Raw genomic sequence first — 22,500 nt, 5'->3', positions numbered from 1 at the left:
GAATGCTGTGCAGCCTGAGAGACAAAATACAGTTATATTCAGAATGTATCCAAGCTAATAGCTGTCAGGATGTTTTCTCTTTCAATAAGGTACATTTATTTCATATGGATTCTGAACGCTGCTTATTATTTTTAACCGCTTTTTAGAATCCCACATAGTTTGGTACAAATGAAAGCTGTTAAACTTCTAGAGACTTTTCTCTCTCTTAAAACAACAACAACAACAAATGCACACTTTGCCACATGTTTGTTATTTAAAATCCATCTGTTTCTGCCCTGTATTAGGATTGTCCCATGTCCCATGTGCTTCCCATGTGTTAGCACTTGAGATAGGCTTGCTTTTACTGTAAACATTTGACCAAAGTAGGGAGCCCTTCAAGTTCATTTTAGAAAATTGGGTTTTCGGACCCTAAATTGTAACCTCAAAAATACCTCTGCCATGAGGGCAAAATTCATGCAAAGGTCTTGTAGATGGATCCTTGCATGATAATCTGCCATGTGTTCTAATGAATTCCATTTCTTCACACAGAACTATAAAAATCGTGACAAATACATTTCCCTTCCCTTCCACAGAAACAGAGAATATTCAATAAAACAAACACATGTGGTTGTTTATACATATTTATTGACACAATGCGGCATATATTTTTAAATTTCAGAACTTGAAAGCATGTACGTTAGTACTCTGGGAAGAAACGTTCTCTTCATTTTGATGCTTGCATTGATTCACTGTTAAAGCACATTCTAATTTTTTCTTCCTAGAAGCTTCTTAGTTTTTTCAGCACGGTAGAAATTTTTATTTTTCTCTGGGACCGCTCTGGGATGTTCTTTAGAAACATGCGCCGGCCACTCTCTGCATGCAGCGGTGTCCTCTCTTCACTTCAGAATTGCATGCCACTCCCCTGCCACGTCACAAGCTGCTGTTGAAAACCCCCATTTAAACAGCAGGTTGAATTGCAACATGGCATAGAGGAGGTTAGGGGATAACTGCTCTTGGAAATAACCCGACTGCATAAATCCAGACCTGTGTGCACACACGCACATGTGAGAATACTCTCTTGCTTTTTGCTCCTTGTGTATAAAAAGGCACAATGTATATAATTTGTTGTGGTCTGAAACTTCTTAACTACTTACCATTATCATCTGCCATGTAGATAGCTCTAATACTCAGTTTGTTCAATGCAATAAAATCCCAGTGCAGATCAGAACATCCGTGCTTTCACTGGGCTTTTCTCATAATTGGGATCACCGTGTACATCAAAAGTGTAACTTGGTGTTTTGATGTGCACAAATCCCTGTGTTTAGCAAGCTGAAACCCCAGACCAACTCTGTTTCATTTTTCATTTAGAATTAGGGTTTTCTTTTCTGATGGGAACATTCATTCATCAACACCTTCTGCCACCCTGCAGGCTTGCCTTCTTTAAAATAAGCAAATGAATTAAACTATGAAAAATTATTTATTTTCAGAAGCCCGACGTTAGTGAAAAACATACCCACCAGCTTAGGCTATGGAGCGGCACTTAACGCAAGCTTACAGGTAAAGCTGTCCAAGCCTTCATTTCTTTGAAATGCCCACTTCGCTCCAGTGATGCTGTTCTCTGTTGCAGAGCTCTTCTTGTTTACGTTTATGTTTATGTGACAAGTTATGGGATTGCTAATAGGTGTGTTAATCACCCAAGTAAGTTGTATTACCTAGCACTGCAAGAAGTACTAGTTCCAATTCTCATTACTTTTGATGTGAAAAAGCAAGAAGGACACCCTGTGGCAAAATCTGGAACACTCAGTTTTGCTGCAAATGCTAGATTGATAGAAGCTTTTGCAAATGCATGTGGATATGCATTAATATTTATCCCAGCTGTCATGAATGATTTCACATCATAGTGTTGGGGAGCATGGTGCTCATGGCAAAAACTTTAAAGTTTAATTATAAGATATAATTTTTATGCAGAAAAGGCAAATGTCAGGACTCCTTTATTTTCAGTTAAGTTCTGGTCATTTTTTTTAATCATCCAGCTGGTGTCTGTGGGACAAAAGAACTGGATGCTGCGTGAGGGTTGAGAGTTTAAATGTGTTTTGGAGTTAGAAATAGTTTGAAAGCAGAAAACATTGTGCATGTCGGTGTCAGAGCACATTTGGTAGCTCCATGCAGCGATGCACAAATGTGTGGGCAAATGTACAAAGTCAGATGTGGAACAAATGGCCCAGAGATGTTTCTCGTCATCAATTGGGCCTGTTTACACAGATCTACATCAATACATGTTGAAGCTACTTCCAATGATCAAATGGCTAAAAACTCTGCCTCTTTCTTTTGCTAGGCTGCGCTGGCAGAGAGTAGTTTACCTTTGCTTGGTAACCCCGGATTGATAAATAACGCATCCAGTGGCTTACTACAGGCAGTCCATGAAGACCTCAATGGTTCGCTGGATCACATTGACAGCAATGGAAACAGCAGCCCAGGCTGCTCTCCTCAGCCTCACATGTAAGTGCGGTCAGCATCCTTTATTGACAGAAACTTTGCGTTTCCCTAACATCCTTTCAAATGCATGCAAGAATATTCAGAAACTATTCACGTGGACTGAGAAACAGCTCACGTGATGTGAACACTTCCCCTCCCTCCGAACAAATCTCAGTTCACTGCATGATGACATGAGTGGGCAGTGGGAAAGGCTTGTGTGCTTGCAAAAGGTTTCTCTCACATAGAATAGAATGTGAGTCCCGTTCTCTGTTCATTGTGGCCTTGGGCCTTGGGTTCATTGTGGCAGTTGGTGTACTTGGAACATCTCTTTGGTTTAGATTGGACTTGGGTGTATACAACCATGTTTCAGCCTTGAGAAACAAGTTGTTAATGTGATTGCAAAAAATACTGGCGCAACACTGCTCATAATATAGGTGCTTTTATTGTGCCTGTGATCATCATCATTTGAATATTCAGTGCAATGAATTCTACTTCCGGTCAAATATCTGGATTCTTTACTGAATTTTCATCTGTTAAGATTACATAGCAGGAGTAGTTAGAATTAGTAGTAATTTAACTAGACCCACAAGTCCTTATCATGTTTATGGACTGTCACAGAGATACTGCCCATTTATATTACCATAAAATGCAAAGTTTAACTGTTACCCAGAGTTTACATAGAAGCTAGTAAAGTGTAACTTTTTGCCTGTCTTATAAATCAGCGTAATTACATATTCAACTTTAATTACTGGTGTGTCTGTATTGGCAAGGTTTATATGTTATATTTTATGCAAGACTACGATTCCTATTAATATTTAGCAGCTAACTATATCATTAATTACTCTAAAATCTTTCCCCCACCATCTTTTTAATGCAGCTCAGAGAGTGGCAGTATTAAAAATTGATGTATTGTGGATTTCAGAAATGTGTATGAGGCCTAAGAAATGCCTGGCCTTAATCAGGGGTGTCAAACGGGGCATTTTTTTGTTTAGTAAATAGTAAAACATGTACCTTGGAGGTATCATTTCCCAGGTTATTTATATAATAATTAGGGAATTGACATCTAAGTAGACATAGATGTAGAATGATTCTTTTTAATGTACAATTATGTCCTTAGTTAATGATAATATCCTTGTATTTAAAATTTTGCACTCAGTGTGTCCTTATTATTTAATTTTCTCTTTCATATTGCCCATATTTATTATACATGTAATGCTGGAATAGTAATTTCAAGTCAAACACTATAGGTTTCCCCCCCTAGTACGTTATCAGAGATGTTCATTTTGATTTGCCTTTGTACACTTAGAGATTTCCAAGTGGTTTTGCTTCCTGGTTTATTTCTCTTGCAAGGCCTGTAAATACATTATCTGACAGATATATTTATATCTTGAAGATCATCTGCCTAATTGCTTTATTTGCCATTTATTGTATCACCTTGTGAGGTGGGGGGGGGGACTATAGGCACACACTACTGAGCAAGACCATTAATGTGCTTTAGCGAGTTCCAAACCATTACTTTTTTTCAAAATGGAAAAATTTGTCTTTTGGAAGTGTCTTTAGATATATTAAATAATACAAAAGAAGTAATAAAACTTGAAGTAGAAAGAACATGAATATAAGCTCTGGAGAGCAACAGTACTCTAAAACAAGTAAAGTGAGCCATCAGACAAAAGTTTTTATATCCCGTGCTGTATGCTATCAACCATGCATTGGGTAGCTTCAGGCCTTTTACTTGTAGCATTTCTCCTGAGTATGCTAATGCTCTCTTTCTGTCTAAAATGCCAAGACAATAAAACTTTAAAGAGCAAACAAGAATTAGATCATGTGTATTAAAAACAGCTATTTCATAGAAATGAATGACATTTGCTATTTAGAGTTGTTTGGTAACAGGGTAGCAGATCTTTTTCTTTCTTTCTCTGTCTCTCTTTCTCTTCCTGTATGTGCACTGAGCAGTATATGCCAATTGTACATGAGGTATACTGCATGTACTGTGTATATTCAACCAGCACGCACAACTCTGTACGCCATGCCTAGTGGTATTTTCATGCTACAAAGTGCATAGATATGTTAATGTTGGAAGCTGAGTGCAGATTATACAAATGATTTCAGTGTGAGAGATGAACAACTGTGTGGAAGGAGCTACAAAATCTAAGTATAAAAAATGGGGGAGAAGATAGCATGTCCCAAGGCTTACTTCACTAGCATGCAACTGCTTAGGATAGGCTGTGGTAGCAGTACCCCAGTGCAGCATAACTGAACTTGTTATAGCATCAATATTTCAATGATAATGTGTTAGTACTACAGAGCAGATACGCTGTCAGACACTGAGATCAAGGTGCCAGATTGGCAGCCATAATTCATAAAGTTAGTCATGGAACATTTGCCAAATAGTTAGATGTTGTAGGACCTACATCAAGACCCCAGTCTTCCTGGTTTGAGTGGGTAAGTTATTTAGAAACACACCAATTAGGCAGTCAGATAACCAACCTCAAATAAATTTGTAATGAATGAGAATTAAGATAAAATAAAACTTCTGAGTAAAAGCAGAAGCAGTCCAGGCTTACAAAGTCCTTGCTCTTAAAATTTAATTGATCACTAGCTCTAGAGTCTTCACGTAGGCTGAGAGTCCTCTTATTCAGGGTGAAACTACACAGGATGTGGAAGTTCAGTGGTTGAACTCCCAATAATTCTATATTTACAACAAGCACCCAATTTAAATAGGGGCTGAAGAATGGAGGTAGATCTAACACTTTGTCCTGGCACCAGTTTCCCAATTTAAATCACTCACCCCAGATTGCTCTTAGCCAAGCAGGGCAAAGCTTACTTAATACAAGACTGTTTCCCCTCTCTGTAATTCATGAAAACTTCAGAGAGCACATGGGCTCATGACCATGATGCACAAGCAAAGGATTAAATCTCATCCCACGTGCACCATGGCACTAATCCAAACTGGGGCCTTTGCAATCTGCTTTTTGTAAAATAAAAGCACACATTAGGAGTTTGAATCATGGATCTCCCACCTCACATATGGTTTAACTCTCAGGTTTTCTCGGCAAAGGTCAAGTTGTATTTAGGTTTACTTTCAGGTCATATGATCATATGCAGATTGGTCTATTACCAGACTGTGGTGTTTGTTGCAGAAATCTACCTAGAGCTAATCTCACAGGAAGCCAACATGAGAAGCAGCTCCTGTGTGAGTTGGGATAATTTTAATATGGCTTTGTTGACTTGCTTAAAACTGCAGTCTCTAATTCCTTTCTTTGAAGCCCAGGTGTTTGTTGGTACCTAGTATAGAAGACAATGTACTCTGTTCATGCACAGAGGCAGTGTTTTCCTTGCATGTTCCTTCTAGGCATTAATCAAAGTGGCTGTCAAAGTCAATCAAAGTGAGGTGTGTCCCAGAATGTATCATGAAATCAAATATTGCTGTGCTTCCTGTATGGTGAGGGACCATTGCTCATCCAAAGCTCAGAAGGGCTTTTTAAGACAATTCAGCTGAAGCGACAAATTTCTGAACTCAAGATCCATGCTGCCTTCTCCTCCATTTCCCTGACTTCTGATTTCGTAAACTAATGCCTCATTGTCACATTACAAGTAGAAATAGTACAGTGCAGGTTGCTCTGCCATTTGTGAATTGATGACAGTGGCCCATTTTTCACATAAGCTCTAAACAATGGTTTAGCACTGTGTGCACAAGCTGGAATGAGCCCAAGCAAGATTTGGGCTTGCATGGTCCTCCTCCTTCAACTTCTATGTAGCCAAGAGCAGCCTTTAGGTTCATTTCCTTGATCCCAGCTTGTCATCCCATGTAAACCAGGAATCATAGTTTATAAGGCACTCTGGTCAGTTTCAGAACAGTCCAGCATCAAACCCTAGGTTAGGAAGCTGACATGTTAAACTAATCAGAGTTCATTATAATCCACAATCTTTGGTTCTGAATAAACCATTCCTCCGTCCCCACAAGCCCAAATCTTGCATGAGCTTGTTCCAGCACATGATGCTGAACCATGTTATTGTGTTAACATGTAAACTTGACTATTGACTGCTGCCATGTTGTGACGCCTAAAACTGATCTTATAGGAAACCTTACACCCATGTGGTTGCAGCAGCCACAGTGATGAACGTAAACAGCAACATTGTTTTCTAATATCAACTTTCCTTGTAAGCATTCTGCTGCATAAGTGACATCAATTTGCACGAAGGACGAAGGGGAAACCCTTTGAGTTAAAAAAGAAAGCTAATGGGAACATAGCTCAATATCATCCACTTTGACTGGCACACGATCTTTAGGTTTGTTCACATCAACATTAAAGAACTAGAGACAGGAGTACTTCACACGTGTGTTAATCACTGATTAATCATCAGGCATAGACTTGCATCTGTGAATGAATGGGCCATGGCAGAGCAGATGCCAAGGACTGAAGGGGATCCTTGCCTTTGCAGCAAAGCCTGGGTGGGAGACTGCTACTGTCTCACAGTGGGTGAGGTGCTGGGCTGTGTTCCCCCAGAATCTCCCATGGCTGTGAGCCAGAGGTGGGAATGAGGCTTATCAAAGCCTGTGCCCTGCCCAGTCATTCAGCCAGACAGAGCAGAGAAGCAGCATGGTATCACCTTTAAAAAGTGCTTTTCATTTGTGTTGCTGTGAGTCGTCGTGCTAAATGATCAAGGTACAAGGGACCAACTGACCTACATGAATGAGTGAATGAGTGCTACATTTTTAGGGCTTACAGGTGTTAGCCCAGAGCACTAGTGAGGTTTTCTCCCTCACTAGGAACAGTTGAGGGGGTGGGGGGGAGAGTTGCTATTTTCTGAACTGTTCTCAAAACACCAGCTCAGAAAAGGAACTAGGAGCTGTTTCCTGAAGGTATTTTCTTGTAGCCATCCCAGCGCATTACTTGGCCCATACACACTACAATCCTTGTATTCAGCTTCATTTTAAAATATTGGAATTAGTTGAAGCTGTGTGTGTACCCATGGTCTCTTGTGATAACAGTATTTGCTGCAGAGGTTACATTTAAGTTTAGCAAAAGTGCACAGAGGAAGAAAGCAAATAAGGATGGAAGCTCATCTGAAAGATGAGCAGATGCGAGCTCAGTCAGTCTTTCGTCCTCCAATTCTACACTATGCAAGAAAGGGGAGTTTCAGCTCTGCATAGCTTCACTCATCCTTTCCCACCTTTTGTATTCTGCTGTCTTTCCCAACCCCTATCCTCTTTACCTTTCCAACTTTTGCCCAGCCTGGGTCTTTCTTCTCCTTCTCCTCCTTTGCAGTTTGATCTGCATAAACATCAAACTTTTTATATTTTCAAACTTTTTTTATTCTTTAAATTTTGTTCCCAAAGGCAAGTGTGATTATTCTGCTCTAAGGTCTGTTTGAGGTGCTTCAATTTGAAACCAGTCCATTGTCAGATTGTTCCCATATCTGATTATTCCAGTCCCCTACTGTTATGCTTTCACACTACTTACAGTAGGTTACCTATCATTCCAGTTTCAATCCCTTTCATTCCCTTGTGTTTTTAACTTCATACCATTCCTGTACCCCTGTCTTTGCATTTTTTGTATTTCTGCTTTTTGTCCCACCTCATGATGCATCTCAATTTACTTTGGAGGCTCTTCTGTTGTAGGAGGCTTCTATGATGCAAAGTCCTTGTTCACTGGGTGAAATTTGCACGCAGCATATTCTAAAATAAATCAAATGCTTAAAGCTGCACCAAGCTTTGGGAGAATGATTGAGAATCATTTAATTGAGTCAGTGGTGATACCACTGCTGTAGCATTTTGTGAAATACATCACGCATAAGCACCATTTAATCTCCTTGTTGTAATATATTAAGGTAGCTTGAAAATGTTGTGTTATGTTGCAGTCTTAAAAAGGCCAGGAAAATAATTGAAAATATTACCTACAGTTGGAGATGGGAAAGAAATTTTGTGCCTTTTGTATTTTAATGAGGACCTACTTAATTCTGCAATTTTTTGAAGCAATATGCAAACTGAAATACAGCTGTCATTTGAAATTTGAGATTCTCCGAATTTCGCAAGACATTACTTTTATCAAAAAAAGCATGTGCACACATGTATATTAGAGGTAAATGTGCATAAAATGCAAAAATTGCATACAAAAATAGGTGTGTGCTAGGAGAAATGTGTCCTAAAATGTTAAAAACAAATTGCAAATTGACGGGAACATGAGGCAAATTAAACTTAACATTGAAGAAGTGTGCATGCACACGAAAGCTCATACCAAGAACTAACTTAGTTGGTCTTTAAGGTGCTACTGGAAGGAATTTTTTTGTTTTGACTATGGCAGACCAACACGGCTACCTATCTGTAATTGAAAAATGAGACACTGAAATTGGAAATTTTGTCCCTCTCTCCCGATATTGTTACAGATTTTGTTTACTTTCTTGCTGGCTTTAGTTTAGCGTAGAAGATTGCTACTTGTGGACTTCATAAGATGCTGAAGCTTTGTATATGACCTTTTGTATCATCATCACATGTAGGCTCTATCTGTCTGAATGAACGTTTCAGGTTTTAGGAGCACCACCTGGCATTTCAAATTGACAAGCCAATTGAGCAAAAGGTAGCACTCCACCTTCTTGTTGTATTTAATTTTTTAATATTTATAGTGATGTTGTGGACCATGTTAAAATAAGTATTGAGGAGTGTGTGTGTCCGGAAGTGGGAGGATCTATGCAGCTCCGTGCATGTGGGTAGTAAAAGAACAAATAAATTTGCTGTGGAATTAAAATGTTTTCTGTACCTACCGTAACAGATACCGTTCACAAGTAACATCTCCCCTCCTCCAACTCCCCAAAACACACATTCTCCTGTTCTCCTCTATATTCACTTCATATTGTTTCACTTCACATTTCAGATCTAGCCTCTTGTATTTTGCTTCCCTGCTCATCAACTCCCTGATCTTTCTAGCCTTATATGCTGTTGCGCTCAGCAGCCACTGCAGCCCTTTATCATTTCCTCTTTAGTTGTTTAAATGTTACATTCCTTTGATCGAACAGTTGATGTTCCTTTTTTATATAATATTCTAACCCCCATTTGTTGCACTTTCACAATTCTTTCTACTTCCTCCTAACAAAAAGATCACTCTAGAGATAGAGTGCCTGCAGCTGTCTTATGCTGAAAAGTGTCATATCCCCATAGTATGGATTGTAGAAGTTTGCAGGATCCTTTGGGGTTTTGTGGGATCTATATAGAAGCAAAATGCATGGATGCTTTGTTGAAAACTTTATTCCGTTCTCTTTTGAATTCTCCACAATTGGATGTTTGTAGAGGCAGATTAATAATTCTCAGACCCCTGGGCCACAGCCACACACACGCAAGCTCAGATGCTAATTGCTTGAATTTTAACTATTGTAGTTAAGTTTGTAACTATATGTGACAAAAAAAAATCCTACAAACGGAAAGATATGAGCCCATTTTGAAATTCACAGCCTCTAACCAGCAGAACAAAAGCCAAAATATTATTGCAGTAGCACTGGAAAGTTTACAGAGCGGAAATGACACATCACATTGTTCATAAACATATAAAGACAATGTTCACACACAAAAGCTCATCACTTGATCAATACAACATTAAATCATGATTTAAATGAGTGAATGAGCCTAGGCATCATAGGTACAACACCATAAATAGAATTTCAGTATCACCTCTGCAGTGGGTTCAATTCACAGTCAGCTGCCAATAATCAAGAAATGGTTCATGCATGCATGGGCGTAGCTTCATAGCGGCAGCATCAAGTGGTGGCCTACATGTGTGCATGAGCTATCATTTCAAAGACCTAACATGAAATACAACTTTCAAATTTCTCCCATTATCTCAAACACAGTGCTTTATCAATGGAATCAGTTCACATATTCATTAGTGTAAAAAAAACAGCCAGACATAACCAAGCAATGAACATAAATGCTTGATCCAGCTCCTGGTGATTAGCGCCAAAACAACAATGAATCAGAAACTTGCCATAAGAGGTTGGTGTGAAATGCATGAGCCGTGGTTTTGCCAAAAGGACCATTGCAAATGCATGGAATCACAACAAGAGGAGAGAAATGGATGAACTGGAACAGTTTTTGGTGTGTAAGAGAATGGAATCAAAATAAAGGCAATGGGAGCTGGACAACTAAAATAGCCATTCAAACACAATTTCTGATAGTCCATTTCAGTTGTTCATTTGTGTGTATTGGGTGGGGCAGTAAAAAGTGGTTGTTGGCAGGCTTTTTCAGAGAATTGTGTGTTTAAATGTGGGTGTTGGGCAGTTTAATAGGTTATTTTTAATAGGTCAGCCTAGTTTTGAGATTTTTTTTGGTTTGGGATTCAAATCAATACTGAACAATTCACAAGACAAAAGAGGTAACACAAGTGGAGAGTGAGGAGGTGTTTCATCATTGGTAATTAATTTAAATCACACAAGCTTCTTTTTTCTTAAAATTTATTATACACTTAAACTCAGGCCTAAATAATGTTGCTGAAAGTAATGTATAACAGTTCTAGTCCACCAAACCATAGTTTGCTGGAACTGCAATAAGTCATATGCCCACCCACTGCCTCCTCCCCTCTTTTGCATCAGTACTTCCTGGTTCCTCAAACAAGTTTCCCATGGCATCTGAACCAGAAAACTGTGGCTTGAACAATCCACAGAAACCAGGATCAAACTGATACTCTGTTTTGCAGGGATCATTCATTCCTAGTTTGCACATCATGAGAAATTCTTGTTAAGAAACCAAGCCACATTGAAAAAAGGTGCGAGAGATTAGAGGAGCGAACACACAGGCACACAGCCCATTCTTGGTTGTTCAGATCACAGTTTGTTGGACCAGAAATTGTGGCATTTGAAGGGAGCCTAAATGTCATCTTTTGGAGATGAGCCTTGAGCTTTCCTAAGGCACTCCTGCTTTATTAGATAAAATCCGGCCTTTGTTTTGTGTTCCACAGTGAGTCACAAGCTGGTTTTGAGTCTAGCCATTCTGAATTCACATTTTAGCTACATGTATTGACTTCACATCTTTTCTAGTTTATGTGTGATCTTCTTTTGTAGAAAATGTTCAGTTATTGGGATACTATCCACAGTTCCATAGGGTTTGGGGGCACACCGATGCATCTACAATGGTTTGGCACTGTGGATTTCTTTCCTTTACGTTCATACTTTTCACAATGCCTCCTTGTGTCCTTCTGCAGCCCAACTGATACAGTGTTCTAAAGGGTATATCCCTTATTCAGTATAGTTCTCAAATCTCACTTCCACCATCCGGAGCACACTTTATGTCTATACAAGTGATCATTTCAAGGATATTTTGGTTTTCCTGCAATCCCATTAACCCTCTTTGGTTGTTCTGTTTAATCCCTGGCAATCTACAAGGCATCTGACACTTTTGCAGCTTTCCTGCTCCTCTTGAAAGAATTTTAGGTTATCTTTCTTCTTCCTCTGTTTTCTGCCATGTTCAAAGCAGCCCACAGGCCCCTTTCTGATTCATCCCCCCAGAGTAAAGAACAAGTGTTTCTACAAAACATGACCTCTTTTAATATGAAAATTGAACATTTCATGACCTTTGTCCAACTGCCAAATTAACTATATTGGAAATCTGCAGGGTATTTATATAAGCCAAACTGGAAAATACTTTCTCTTCAGTGACAATATTTTAGAGTGCTAGCTATGTAAGAGGTTTTGAGGTGGAAATTACTAACTTTCAATTGTATCCCTATTCATGAGTACCAAGTCTCAATATTACCTGCTGCATTCCAAACAAATCAAATCTAGAGAATAAAGGTCAAGTAGTATATTGCATCTCCTGGGACAGGTACTCTTTAGTTGCCTTTTTCATCCTCTGTTCTTCTGTATCACCCTTTTTTCATTGCTTGTCTCTCACTGTTTTCTTTATGGTCATACAATTCCTTCAGTACAAACAGTCAGAGAAGGCAAATTTCACTCAAGCAGTTCTTGTTTACATAACAGATGTACATCACCACACAGACAAAGCCTTTCTGCCAACCTTAATGTTAGACCTGGGGGCCGAAACTTCACATTTGAAATGCATAACTTTGCAGCATTGTACTTTGTTTCAGTTGCTGTTGTTTCAAACGTGGAAATATCGTCTTGGAAATGTCTGTTTCTGAAACTTAAAAATTTGAAAGATATAGGCCTGGTTCAGACTGTGGTTTTATGGAGCAGAAATGTGTCTACACCCTGTTCCATTTCCTTCTCCCTTCACATACCTGTGGGACCAGTGAATATCATATATATTACTGTGTTCGAGTTTTTCTTAAATTCGAAAGTGGGTAAGTTTTGACACACATTCAGCATATAGCAACTGTGGCTAAATAGCAAGCATATCTTCTATTTTATATTCCAGTCTGTGGTATTGATCAGGAAAGAAATATAAGCACGGCTTTTCTTAACCCAATCACTATTACTTGGGGACTCCTTTGTAACGGATGCCTCTTGTCGTCCATTTTACTTCTAAGCTGATTTGAGTTCAGAGAAACATTTTGAAAACCTATAGGAACAATGTATTTCATTTAAATTCACCCTGCCCTATCCTGAAGGCCCAGAACATTTTGAAAACCATTGGCATAAAAGAGTACTCAAAGGCTGCCAACCTTTGTGTGCTAACTTGGGAGTCAGTCCCACTGAACTTATTGTGCCTTTAATTCCAAGTAAGCATGCATAACATAGCTGCAAAAATATAGCCTATAAAATGCTAATACAAAACATCACACAGTTCCAACACATTAAAATCCTCCCTAAATCTTCTCCTTCCACCTGCAATTTCCCCATTTTCAGATAATCGAAGTCTCTCTCATTTGGGTCACCTTACTTCTGTGGATGGGCTGAAAAACCTTCTTCCAAAAGGAGGCACTCAGTTCACATGCAAGGCCCCTCAAAAAGAGCATTAGATAACAAAATCTTGAATTTGGTTGACAAGTATTAAAATGTATAAGATTCCAGCACTTCCGTGTGGATTGTTACATCCAGCTGTTCTTATGAAATATTATGCCTCTGAGATCTGAAGCCTTCAAACCTGCCGGTCAACATATGTTTAAATCCAGCAATTCTGACAATCCGTGGTGGATAATTTATCAAAATGCGCAATGATCCTCTTGTGCTAACCCCCTTCCATTATGGGTTGAAATCTAGCCTTTTGAGTGACCGTTTGTCTTCTGTGATGTTGGAGAAGGAGACAGCTCCTTTTGTCTTTCTCAAGGGCTCTGCTTTACGCAACTACAGGCCATATGCTACACCATTCTTCTTTACAGGCTGCTTCATTGTTTCTGTGGCAGCCAAGATCTAATGCACATCTGAAGCCTGAAAAGGTCTGGAGCATATGCCAAACACTTAGCCACAGGTCCCTAACAGTTCCACTGCTTGAGTGGAGAAACGTGTCTCCACATTTCTCACACATGTCACACGAAACACAGCTGGAGTATCAGTGGGTTAGATACTGCTTACGGGTAGAATTCTGGGCTGTTGCATGAAGTTTGAAACAGCTTCAGAACTTAGCAGATTTGCAGAAAGTCACTGGTGCCATGTCCAACTGCTTCAGGGTTCTAAAAAGGCATGGGGAGTCTGCATGAGTAGGAAAGGCTCTGCACTCAAGGCCTCTTCTCCTCCCAAAGGGGAGGAGTTGTGAGTGGGAGCAGCTTCCCGCAGCAGCAGGGAGGCGTGTTCGGCTCCCTGCTTCTGATTGCCTCTGCTGCTGCGGCCAGGCCTTTCAGCCAGCCAATAGGGCCGGCTGGTGGGCGGGTTTAGCTGCATTTAAACAGCCACGGCAGCGCTCTGTTCCCAGTCGGTTCCTGCTTGCATTAGATCTCCCTCCCTCCCTTTTAGGTCAGCTTCCTTTGCATATTGACCTTGCTATGGACTTTGGTTGGTTGCCTTGATTGCCCAAGGGGCCTGGTAGGAATTTTTTATCCATTTGGCAAATTGGCACCAGCCTCTTGGTTTTTTCGCCTACCTCGTAGCAACTCGTCACAACTTTCTGGTATTGGCGGTTAGGCATTGGAATAGGTGTGCTGTGTTGGAGGATTGGTTATGGGCCATCATCTATCCCTCCTCTTTTGGGTATTCCGTTAAAGGAATCTGGCGGTCGTGGATCCTGTCCTATGCCCTGCTGGTGGCTAGGGCCATGGCACAACCCCCGGTGACGTCATGGGGAAGCTTCCAGTTCTGTTTGTATCAACAAGCTCCTCCCACTGGTTGTTAACCCTGAAATGACTCCCTGCTGAGAGTGGTGGAGTCATGTATTGCTGTTTTATCCAATGCCTAAGCCAATACTACTCACATGCTGTAACCAATAAAGTTGTGGCCTTATTTTGCCCATTAACCTAAAATAATGTGACTTAGTGTCTTATTATAATCCTATGTGAATGGTGGGTCCTTGACTCACAAGGAGTTATGCCTTCAACTAATGGAAAATAAGGAAGGCAATGGAGCTAGCATGCTTGCTCCTGCTTTCTTTCATCACACGAGGGATTAAAATACTTCAGCAGGGCTAGAACATTTACAGGATCTCAACTTCAGCACCAGAAAAAAATTGAAGAGAGCAAGGTTTATTTATACAGTTTGATTTTTAGCGTCATCAATTCAAAAGGCACTGGTCAAGTTTCAGAATATTGTAAAGCTCCTAAGTAACTAGCTAGATTTGAATTAACAAGCAAACAGTGTTTAAAAAGCCCAACCACCACAACATTAAAGGCTGTAACCAAAGTATCCACTCTAATAAATCTGTTCAAGTTCTGAAGAGTGCCTAGGGGAAGGATTTTCTAGAGAAATGCTTTTGCATGAGTGTGCAGTGTTATAACTTGGTACAGTGAGGCTGTTATCATCAGGGCAGACCAGGACCTCCATGCACACTGCCCAGGCTTGCGCTCCAGAGAGGTCACTTTGGTGATGACAATGCAGGAGGCAGCAGTTTTGAGTCTCTGCAGCCCCAGCAGGCACTGTGATTCTCCAGCAGTTTGACTTTACAGTCCATTGTCTCTCAAGACACATGGATGCCAAAAACCGGTGATGATACTGTGGCCGTCAAAGGAAGAAGGTGATCACCCAGTTGAGCACTTTAGAATTGGATACTTTTAGAACAAAAAGCAAAAATCCAGTCCTATTTCCTCATGATAGCAATCCCCTAATAGATGTTCCCTGAAGAAAATAATAAAGCTTTTCCTGCTTCATTAGCAGGAAAAGAAAGAAAGGAGGGGTTTTCTTATTGTTGTTTCTGAAATATAAGCTAGCTAGATTTTGATCTGCTATAGAAAATGTATTTTTATTCCTCTGCATTTTCTTGACCATTCTTTATGGGAGGGGCAGTTTAATTAATGAAAAAGACTGCACCAAGTCCTCTTTCTTGCTGGTGACACCAGCTCAACAGCATTTAATTAAAGCTCTGTGTGCCTGGGAAATACAGGATCTTGTTTTCATGATAGCAACCCTCACATGCACAGGTTTAAAAGTGAAATGTACACTTTGAACATTTTTTCCTTTTTGTTTTGGTTCTGAGATTGTGGAGAACAGGCTTTACCAGCACTGCTAATTTGCTTTTAGCATAGCATCATAGACATGCCAAAGATCTAAGCTTTCAAGGCTCATTGGCAGTCACAGAACAAGCAGAGGTGAATTACTACATGCAGCAGAGCAAATTATGTACAGTGTATGGAATTTGGTATAGCATTGGGCTTTGTGAGAATAAAGGCTCTTATTTGAAGCATGTTTCTAGAACTCATTGCAAAGGAGAAGAAAAAACATGAGAGCATGTGAACTACCTGCTTGGATGATGAGAAACTAAACTTGACCTTGTCCAGGTCTTTAAACGGTTAGCAAGCAAGGCTTCTGTGCCCTGAACTTGTCCCACTCTGCTCCATAACTTTTAAGCAGCTGTCTTTTGCCCCTCCTGCTCTTCTTCCTTAGTTGTGCCTCTTCATGCAGGACCTAAGAACATCCAAAACTGCACTAAATTATCCATAATTTGAACAAGGAATACTGAAATTAGAGTCTGTTCTGTGCAAAAAAAATTGTCCCACAGATGAGCTGAAGGGCCGGAAAGGAAGGGAAGCACTGGCAAAATGTCAGGAGTGAGCCAACAATAAGTCACACATTGTTGTTGTTTAGTCGTTTAGTCGTGTCCGACTCTTCGTGACCCCATGGACCAGAACACGCCAGGCACCCCTGTCCTCCACTACCTCCCGCAGTTTGGTCAAACCCATGCTGGTAACCTCGAAAACACTATCCAACCATCTCGTCCCCTGTCGCCCCCTTCTCCTTGTGCCCTCCATCTTTCCCAGCATCAGGGTCTTCTCCAGGGAGTCTTCTCTTCTCATGAGGTGGCCAAAGTACTGGAGCCTCAGCTTCACGATCTGTCCTTCCAGTGAGCACTCAGGGCTGATTTCCTTAAGAATGGATGCGTTTGATCTTCTTGCAATCCATGGGACTCTCAAGAGTCTTCTCCAGCACCATAATTCAAAAGCATCAATTCTTCGGCGATCAGCCTTCTTTATGGTCCAGCTCTCACTTCCATACATCACTACTGGGAAAACCATGGCTTTAACTATACGGACCTTAAGTCACACATAGTTAGTGAATTTAACTCTTTAGTAGAAAAAAAACCAGGATCTGTTCAGGAGAGCTAGGCCCAATGAGCACAGCGACTCTTCTTCGGTAGGTCTTGTCCCTATGAGGCAGGTGCAAGGACTGAAGGTCCCTGCCTTCCCACAGCTGCCTAAGTCTCCTCTCCCCAGGCTTTCCCAAGCAATCAGAGACTGTGCCAGCATGCCCACCTTTACTCTTCATGTCCTTCCTGGTCCTGGGAGACCAGAGGGGAGAGGAGTTTGTTGCAGCAGGAAGGGGAGAAACCCCTGCCTCTTCACCAGCCTGACTTATCTCTGTTTCTTGGCCTCCCTCATCCCACTCTCCTGCTTCCATTTCTGATTCTGATTCTGGACTTCTTCCTAGTCTTGTCCCTCTTCTCCCTCTGGCCACTCTGTCGTCCCACTCATTTGCCTGAAGAGGACTAGTCTCGTTGAAGCCCACACATATATTTCTGCAGCAGAGATTCGGAGAAAGTTGACGTGTGAAACTGCCCAAGGGACCACCTTTATTTAGATTTGCCCTGTAATGACGGTTTGACTCGTTTGTCGCTTCTCCTATCCTATGCAAGGAAAACAATGTTTTCAATTGTGCTAAATGTTCAATACAAATTGGGCTTGTATTGGTAAGTACCTTGCTTACCTCTGCATAGCATTAAGAGCTTGAACTTGGGGCAAAAAATTGTCTGGCCCTGGAATATTATTGTGCATAGTTGCTCGGGACTTTTAAGCCCTGATGTCTCATCCTTTGATATCCTAATAACTGCTAGCTCTCAGTAGTGGTTGTTGTTTTTTCTAAGGTGCCTTTCAGAAATTCTTTCACGTTGTTTGGAAAAGCATGAGACAAATAATGCATAAAGATCTCTAGCTGAACTGTAGCGTTGGTGAAATAAGATGCACTCAGGTGTCAAAAACCAATACACTGTGAAATGCTGTTAGACCTGGTTTCGGTAGCATGGTTATTAATGGCATGCTAGGAGCATCTGACATTCCTTGGGATCAAAGGCTTCTTCAGAGTTCATATTTCTATATAAAGCAGAACAATGTGTGTGACTGCCCTTCCCCTCTGTTTTCTTTCGGAGCCAACAGCCTTACAGGGAGGGCAAGTGACAGCACAATAGCCACTACGGTGGGTGGGGGTAGTTCTCATCCCTCATTCTGAATATTTTGCCTTATTTGCTTTTGCTCTGCTTCCCAGGGAAGAGGCATGTTGCCTGAGGTGTCTACAGCTACTGTTGCTTCTGCTGCAACTGCTTTGCCTCATACAAGACCAGAGCCTTCTGCTCAAAAGAGAATGGGGAGGACTACCGAGTTTAGGCCCCCGCCCCGCCCCGCCATAGCTGTCAACTTTTCCCCTTTTTAAAGGGAAATTCCCTTATTCCGAATAGGATTCCACGCAAGAAAAGGGAAAAGTTGACAGCTATGCGCCCCGCCCACACTATGCCTCTGCTGAGAGGCATGGCAGAGCTTTTAATGTTGGAGATACCATGTAGTGAATATTAGTTTATGATTTCACTTTTTAGAATCTATCATATACCTCGGGTTACATACGCTTCAGGTTAAATACGCTTCAGGTTACAGACTCCGCTAACCCAGAAATAGTACCTCGGGTTAAGAACTTTGCTTCAGGATGAGAACAGAAATCGTGCTCCGGCGGCACAGTGGCAGCGGGAGGCCCCATTAGCTAAAGTGGTGCTTCAGGTTAAGAACAGTTTCAGGTTAAAACAGACCTCCAGAACGAGGTACCACTGTATTGTTTACTTATTTTGTATTTGAAGACTAGGCCCTGAAAGTTTAGGCCCTTTTTTGTTAGCCAAATCTGGCTGTGCATTTAGTGTGTAGTAAAATGCTGATAGCTGCACTGAGTGAAGTACTAGTATGAACACTATTTAGCCCAGTATATATTGAGGGTAAACCAGGACTGAATGAGAAATGAGTTACTGGCTCAACCAGGTCAGCCTCTGGCCTCATGACAAACAGGCTCATACTAGGAAAATCCTCAGATTCAATAACTACAGACCTGTTACATTAAGTTTCCACCAAGCTGTAATATGTTGGAAGGCTAAATACAGGGTTATGTGAAGAAACTGTCCATTTTATCCTCAAAAGGCACTTGGCAAACTGCGTTACAGGTGCTTATTTTCTCTGCTTCGAGAGGTTTCAGTTCTAATTTGGAAGGTGCCCTTTAGATTTGAGATGCAGTCCTGTTTTATAATAAACCTTGTCAGGCCGTGAGTCTAAGCATGCATTTCTGGAAGTATGGCCCATTGAAACTACTGAGACTTCTTAGTAAATGCTTTAGAACTAAGAGCCCAGTGACACAAAACCTAACTCTAGAACATTATTGATATTCTCAGTTTTGAATATGCCAGTGATATATTGAATTCCAGAAAATCAAATGCAAACTTTGTTTTGTTTCTAAGTGTTGGAATTAAGCATCTATAACAAAGTCTAGAACTTAGGAAATGGCATGACATTAATTTTAAGCACGGGAGCAAGAGTGTCTGATTTAATACTGTTGTCATACTGCCTGTTAGAGACCTATTACATATACATCTTAACTCTTGCATGGCCAAGGCATTTAGAGTGCAACTCTTAAAACACCACTATTCATTTACATAAGGAAGTTATTCATTATAAGCATGCAAATCCTGACTTTCCATTTGAAAACACAAGACAAAGGCTCAAGGCCACTTATGACATTAAAAACTGGAAGAATGACAATGTTTCAAAGATTTAAAAGGACAAGTGAAACAAGCAAAAATGGAAAAGAAATTATTTTGCAAGGCAGCAGGAAACCATCAGGGAATGGGACAAGATTGAGTCACCCTGGGTGGGGAACTCCACAGCTAAGGCATGGCCACAGGGGAAGATCTACCCTGCATCCCCACCAGCCATATCTCAGCTAGTGACAGGATGCAGAGAAATTTAAAGCACTTTTATAGCATTTTACAGTCACAACTGCTCCCAAATAAGCCTGGGAACTGTGGTTTGCCCCTCACACAGCTATAGTTCCCAGCAGACTTAACAAACTGCAGTCCCCAGGATTCTTTGAATATGCTTTAAATGTTCAGTGTAGATGTGGCCATTAATGATGTGCAGCCTCATGTGGGAGGAGATACTCCTTCAGGTACCCTAGTCTTAAGAAGCTGTTTGAGACTCTTAACAGTGGTAACCAACTGCTTGAATCTAGTTCTGCTGGATCTTTCAGCGGCCTTTGATACAATCAACCATAACATCCTTCTGGACCATCTAGAGGGGCTGGGAGCTGGGGGCACTGTTATACAGTGGTTCCACTCCTTTCTCCTGGGCCATGTTCAGAAAGTGGTGTTGGGGGATGAGTGTTCAGACCCCTGGGCTCTCACTTGTGGGGTGCCTCAGGGTTCCGACCTCTCCCCCATGCTTTTCAACATCTACATGCAGCCACTGGGAGAGGTCATCAGGGGGTTTGGGCTGGGTGTTCATCAGTGTGCGGATAATACCCAGCTCTACCTCTCTTTCAAATCAGAACCAGTGAAGGTGGTGAAGGTCCTGTGAGAGTGCCTGGAGGCAGTTGGAGGATGGATGGCGGCTAATGGATTGAGGTTGAATCCTGACAAGACAGAAGTACTGTTTTGGGGGGACAGGAGGCGGCAGGTGGGGAGGACTCCCTGGTCCTGAATGGGGTAACTGTGCCCCTGAAGGACCAGGTGCACAGCCTGGGAGCCATTTTGGACTCACAGCTGTCCATGGAGGCACAGGTCAATTCTGTATCCAGGGCAGCTGTTTATCAGCTCCATCTGGTACGCAGGCTGAGACCCTATCTGCCCATGGACTGTCTCGCCAGAGTGGTGCATGCTCTAGTTATCTCTCGCTTGGATTACTGCAATGCGCTCTATGTGCGGCTACCTTTGAAGGTGACCCAGAAACTACAACTTATTCAGAATGCGGCAGCTAGACTGGTGACTGGGGGTTGGAGCCAAGACCACAGAACACTGGTCTTGAAAGACCTACATTGGTTCCCAGTATGTTTCCGAGCACAATTCAAAGTGTTGGTGCTGACCTTTAAAGCCCTAAACGGCCTCAGTCCAGTATACCTGAAGGAGTGTCTCCACCCCCATAGTTCTGCCCAGACACTGAGGTCCAGCGCCGAGGGCCCTCTGGCGGTTCCCTTGTTGCGAGAAGCCAAGTTACAGGGAACCAGGCAGAGGGCCTTCTCGATAGTGGCACCTGCCCTGTGGAATGCCCTCCCACCAGATGTCAAAGAGAAAAACAACTACCAGATTTTTAGAAGACATCTGAAGGCAGCCCTGTTAAGGGAAGCTTTTAATGTTTAACAGACCATTGTATTTTAATATTTTGTTGGAAGCTGCCCAGAGTGGCTGGGGAAACCCAGCCAGATGGGCAGGGTATAAGTAATACCGTATTTTTCGCCCCATAGGACGCACCGGCCCATAGGACGCATCAAGTTTTTTTGGGGGGAAATAAAGGGAAAAAAAATTATTTCCCCCCCAGGCGCTTGTGGGGCCGGCAGCGGGGAGAAGCGCTCTTCTCCCCACAGCCCGCCTTCAGACCAGGTCCGGGGACAGCGGGGAGACTGGACTGGAACCAGAGAGCCACATACTCATAAGAACTGGTGTCTGGTCAACACAGATGGGATACCTGTGGCCCTCCAGATGTGTTTGGACTACAACTCCAGTCATGACTATTGGCTACATTGGCTGGTGACAATAACATCTGGAGAACTACAGGTTCCACATCTCTGCTTGCATGCTTTAGCATTTTGCAACAGGTGAGGTTCTTGGGCACATTCAGAGGCAATCCTCAAATAGAGCACATTTCACTAATCCAATCTATATTTAATTAAGTATTGGGTTACCCTGGGCAGATCTGACCTGTGTAGGAATGGTTACAACTGGTACACCTAAGCTGCACAAAAACACTCCTGGTCTCAACTGGTCCTTGAGAATCCAGGAGCATTGCCCAACCCAGAAGTAGACCCAAAATGTTCATGCCTTGTACGGAAAACAAATCCACCTATTTAGGACCCTCCCTCCAATACAACAAACACTGTACACTGTTTATATATGCCATATACTGTTATGATTCTTAAGAGTTGTTTTTCCATATATAGAGTCCTTTTAGCAGAAGTTGACTTGAATGAGTAATATATACCATTTCTTATTAATTTTACATTTAAAGGGGCATTTCCTCCCCTGCATGAGATGCAGGCAGGCAGTAACAGTGAAAGCTGTCCTCCTTTGCACAATAACACCTCGATCCTATAATATCTTCTCATAAGTCAGTGTGTATAGGATTGCAACCTTCTGAGTACAGAACTAAACTGTGAGCCTGCTGACATCCATGGCATTAAGCATATGCTTTTATGCAGAGTTTTACAAAACTGTTTTCATTGCTTTTGTACCTAGATGGCATATACTATTGCAAACTTGCACTTTCTAAATCACTTATTATCTGCCAA

At 41.5% G+C, this 22,500-nt stretch overlaps 1 protein-coding gene across 21 annotated transcripts in view; it reads left to right on the top strand.

Annotated features, from left to right (window-relative positions):
- FOXP2 (forkhead box P2) overlaps positions 1–22,500 on the top strand; it is a 353,146-nt gene that overhangs the window by 322,787 nt on the left and 7,859 nt on the right. For all 21 annotated transcript variants that reach the window (XM_077934627.1, XM_077934624.1, XM_077934620.1 and 18 more), the window contains 2 exons: positions 1,467–1,536; positions 2,315–2,478. In XM_077934627.1, the coding sequence (XP_077790753.1) occupies positions 1,467–1,536; positions 2,315–2,478 (234 nt within the window). The remainder of the gene's footprint in view (positions 1–1,466; positions 1,537–2,314; positions 2,479–22,500) is intronic.

Source organism: Podarcis muralis, chromosome 10, assembly GCF_964188315.1.
Source record: "Podarcis muralis chromosome 10, rPodMur119.hap1.1, whole genome shotgun sequence".
NCBI lineage: Eukaryota > Metazoa > Chordata > Lepidosauria > Squamata > Lacertidae > Podarcis > Podarcis muralis.
This window is presented reverse-complemented; position numbering and strand designations above follow the sequence as displayed.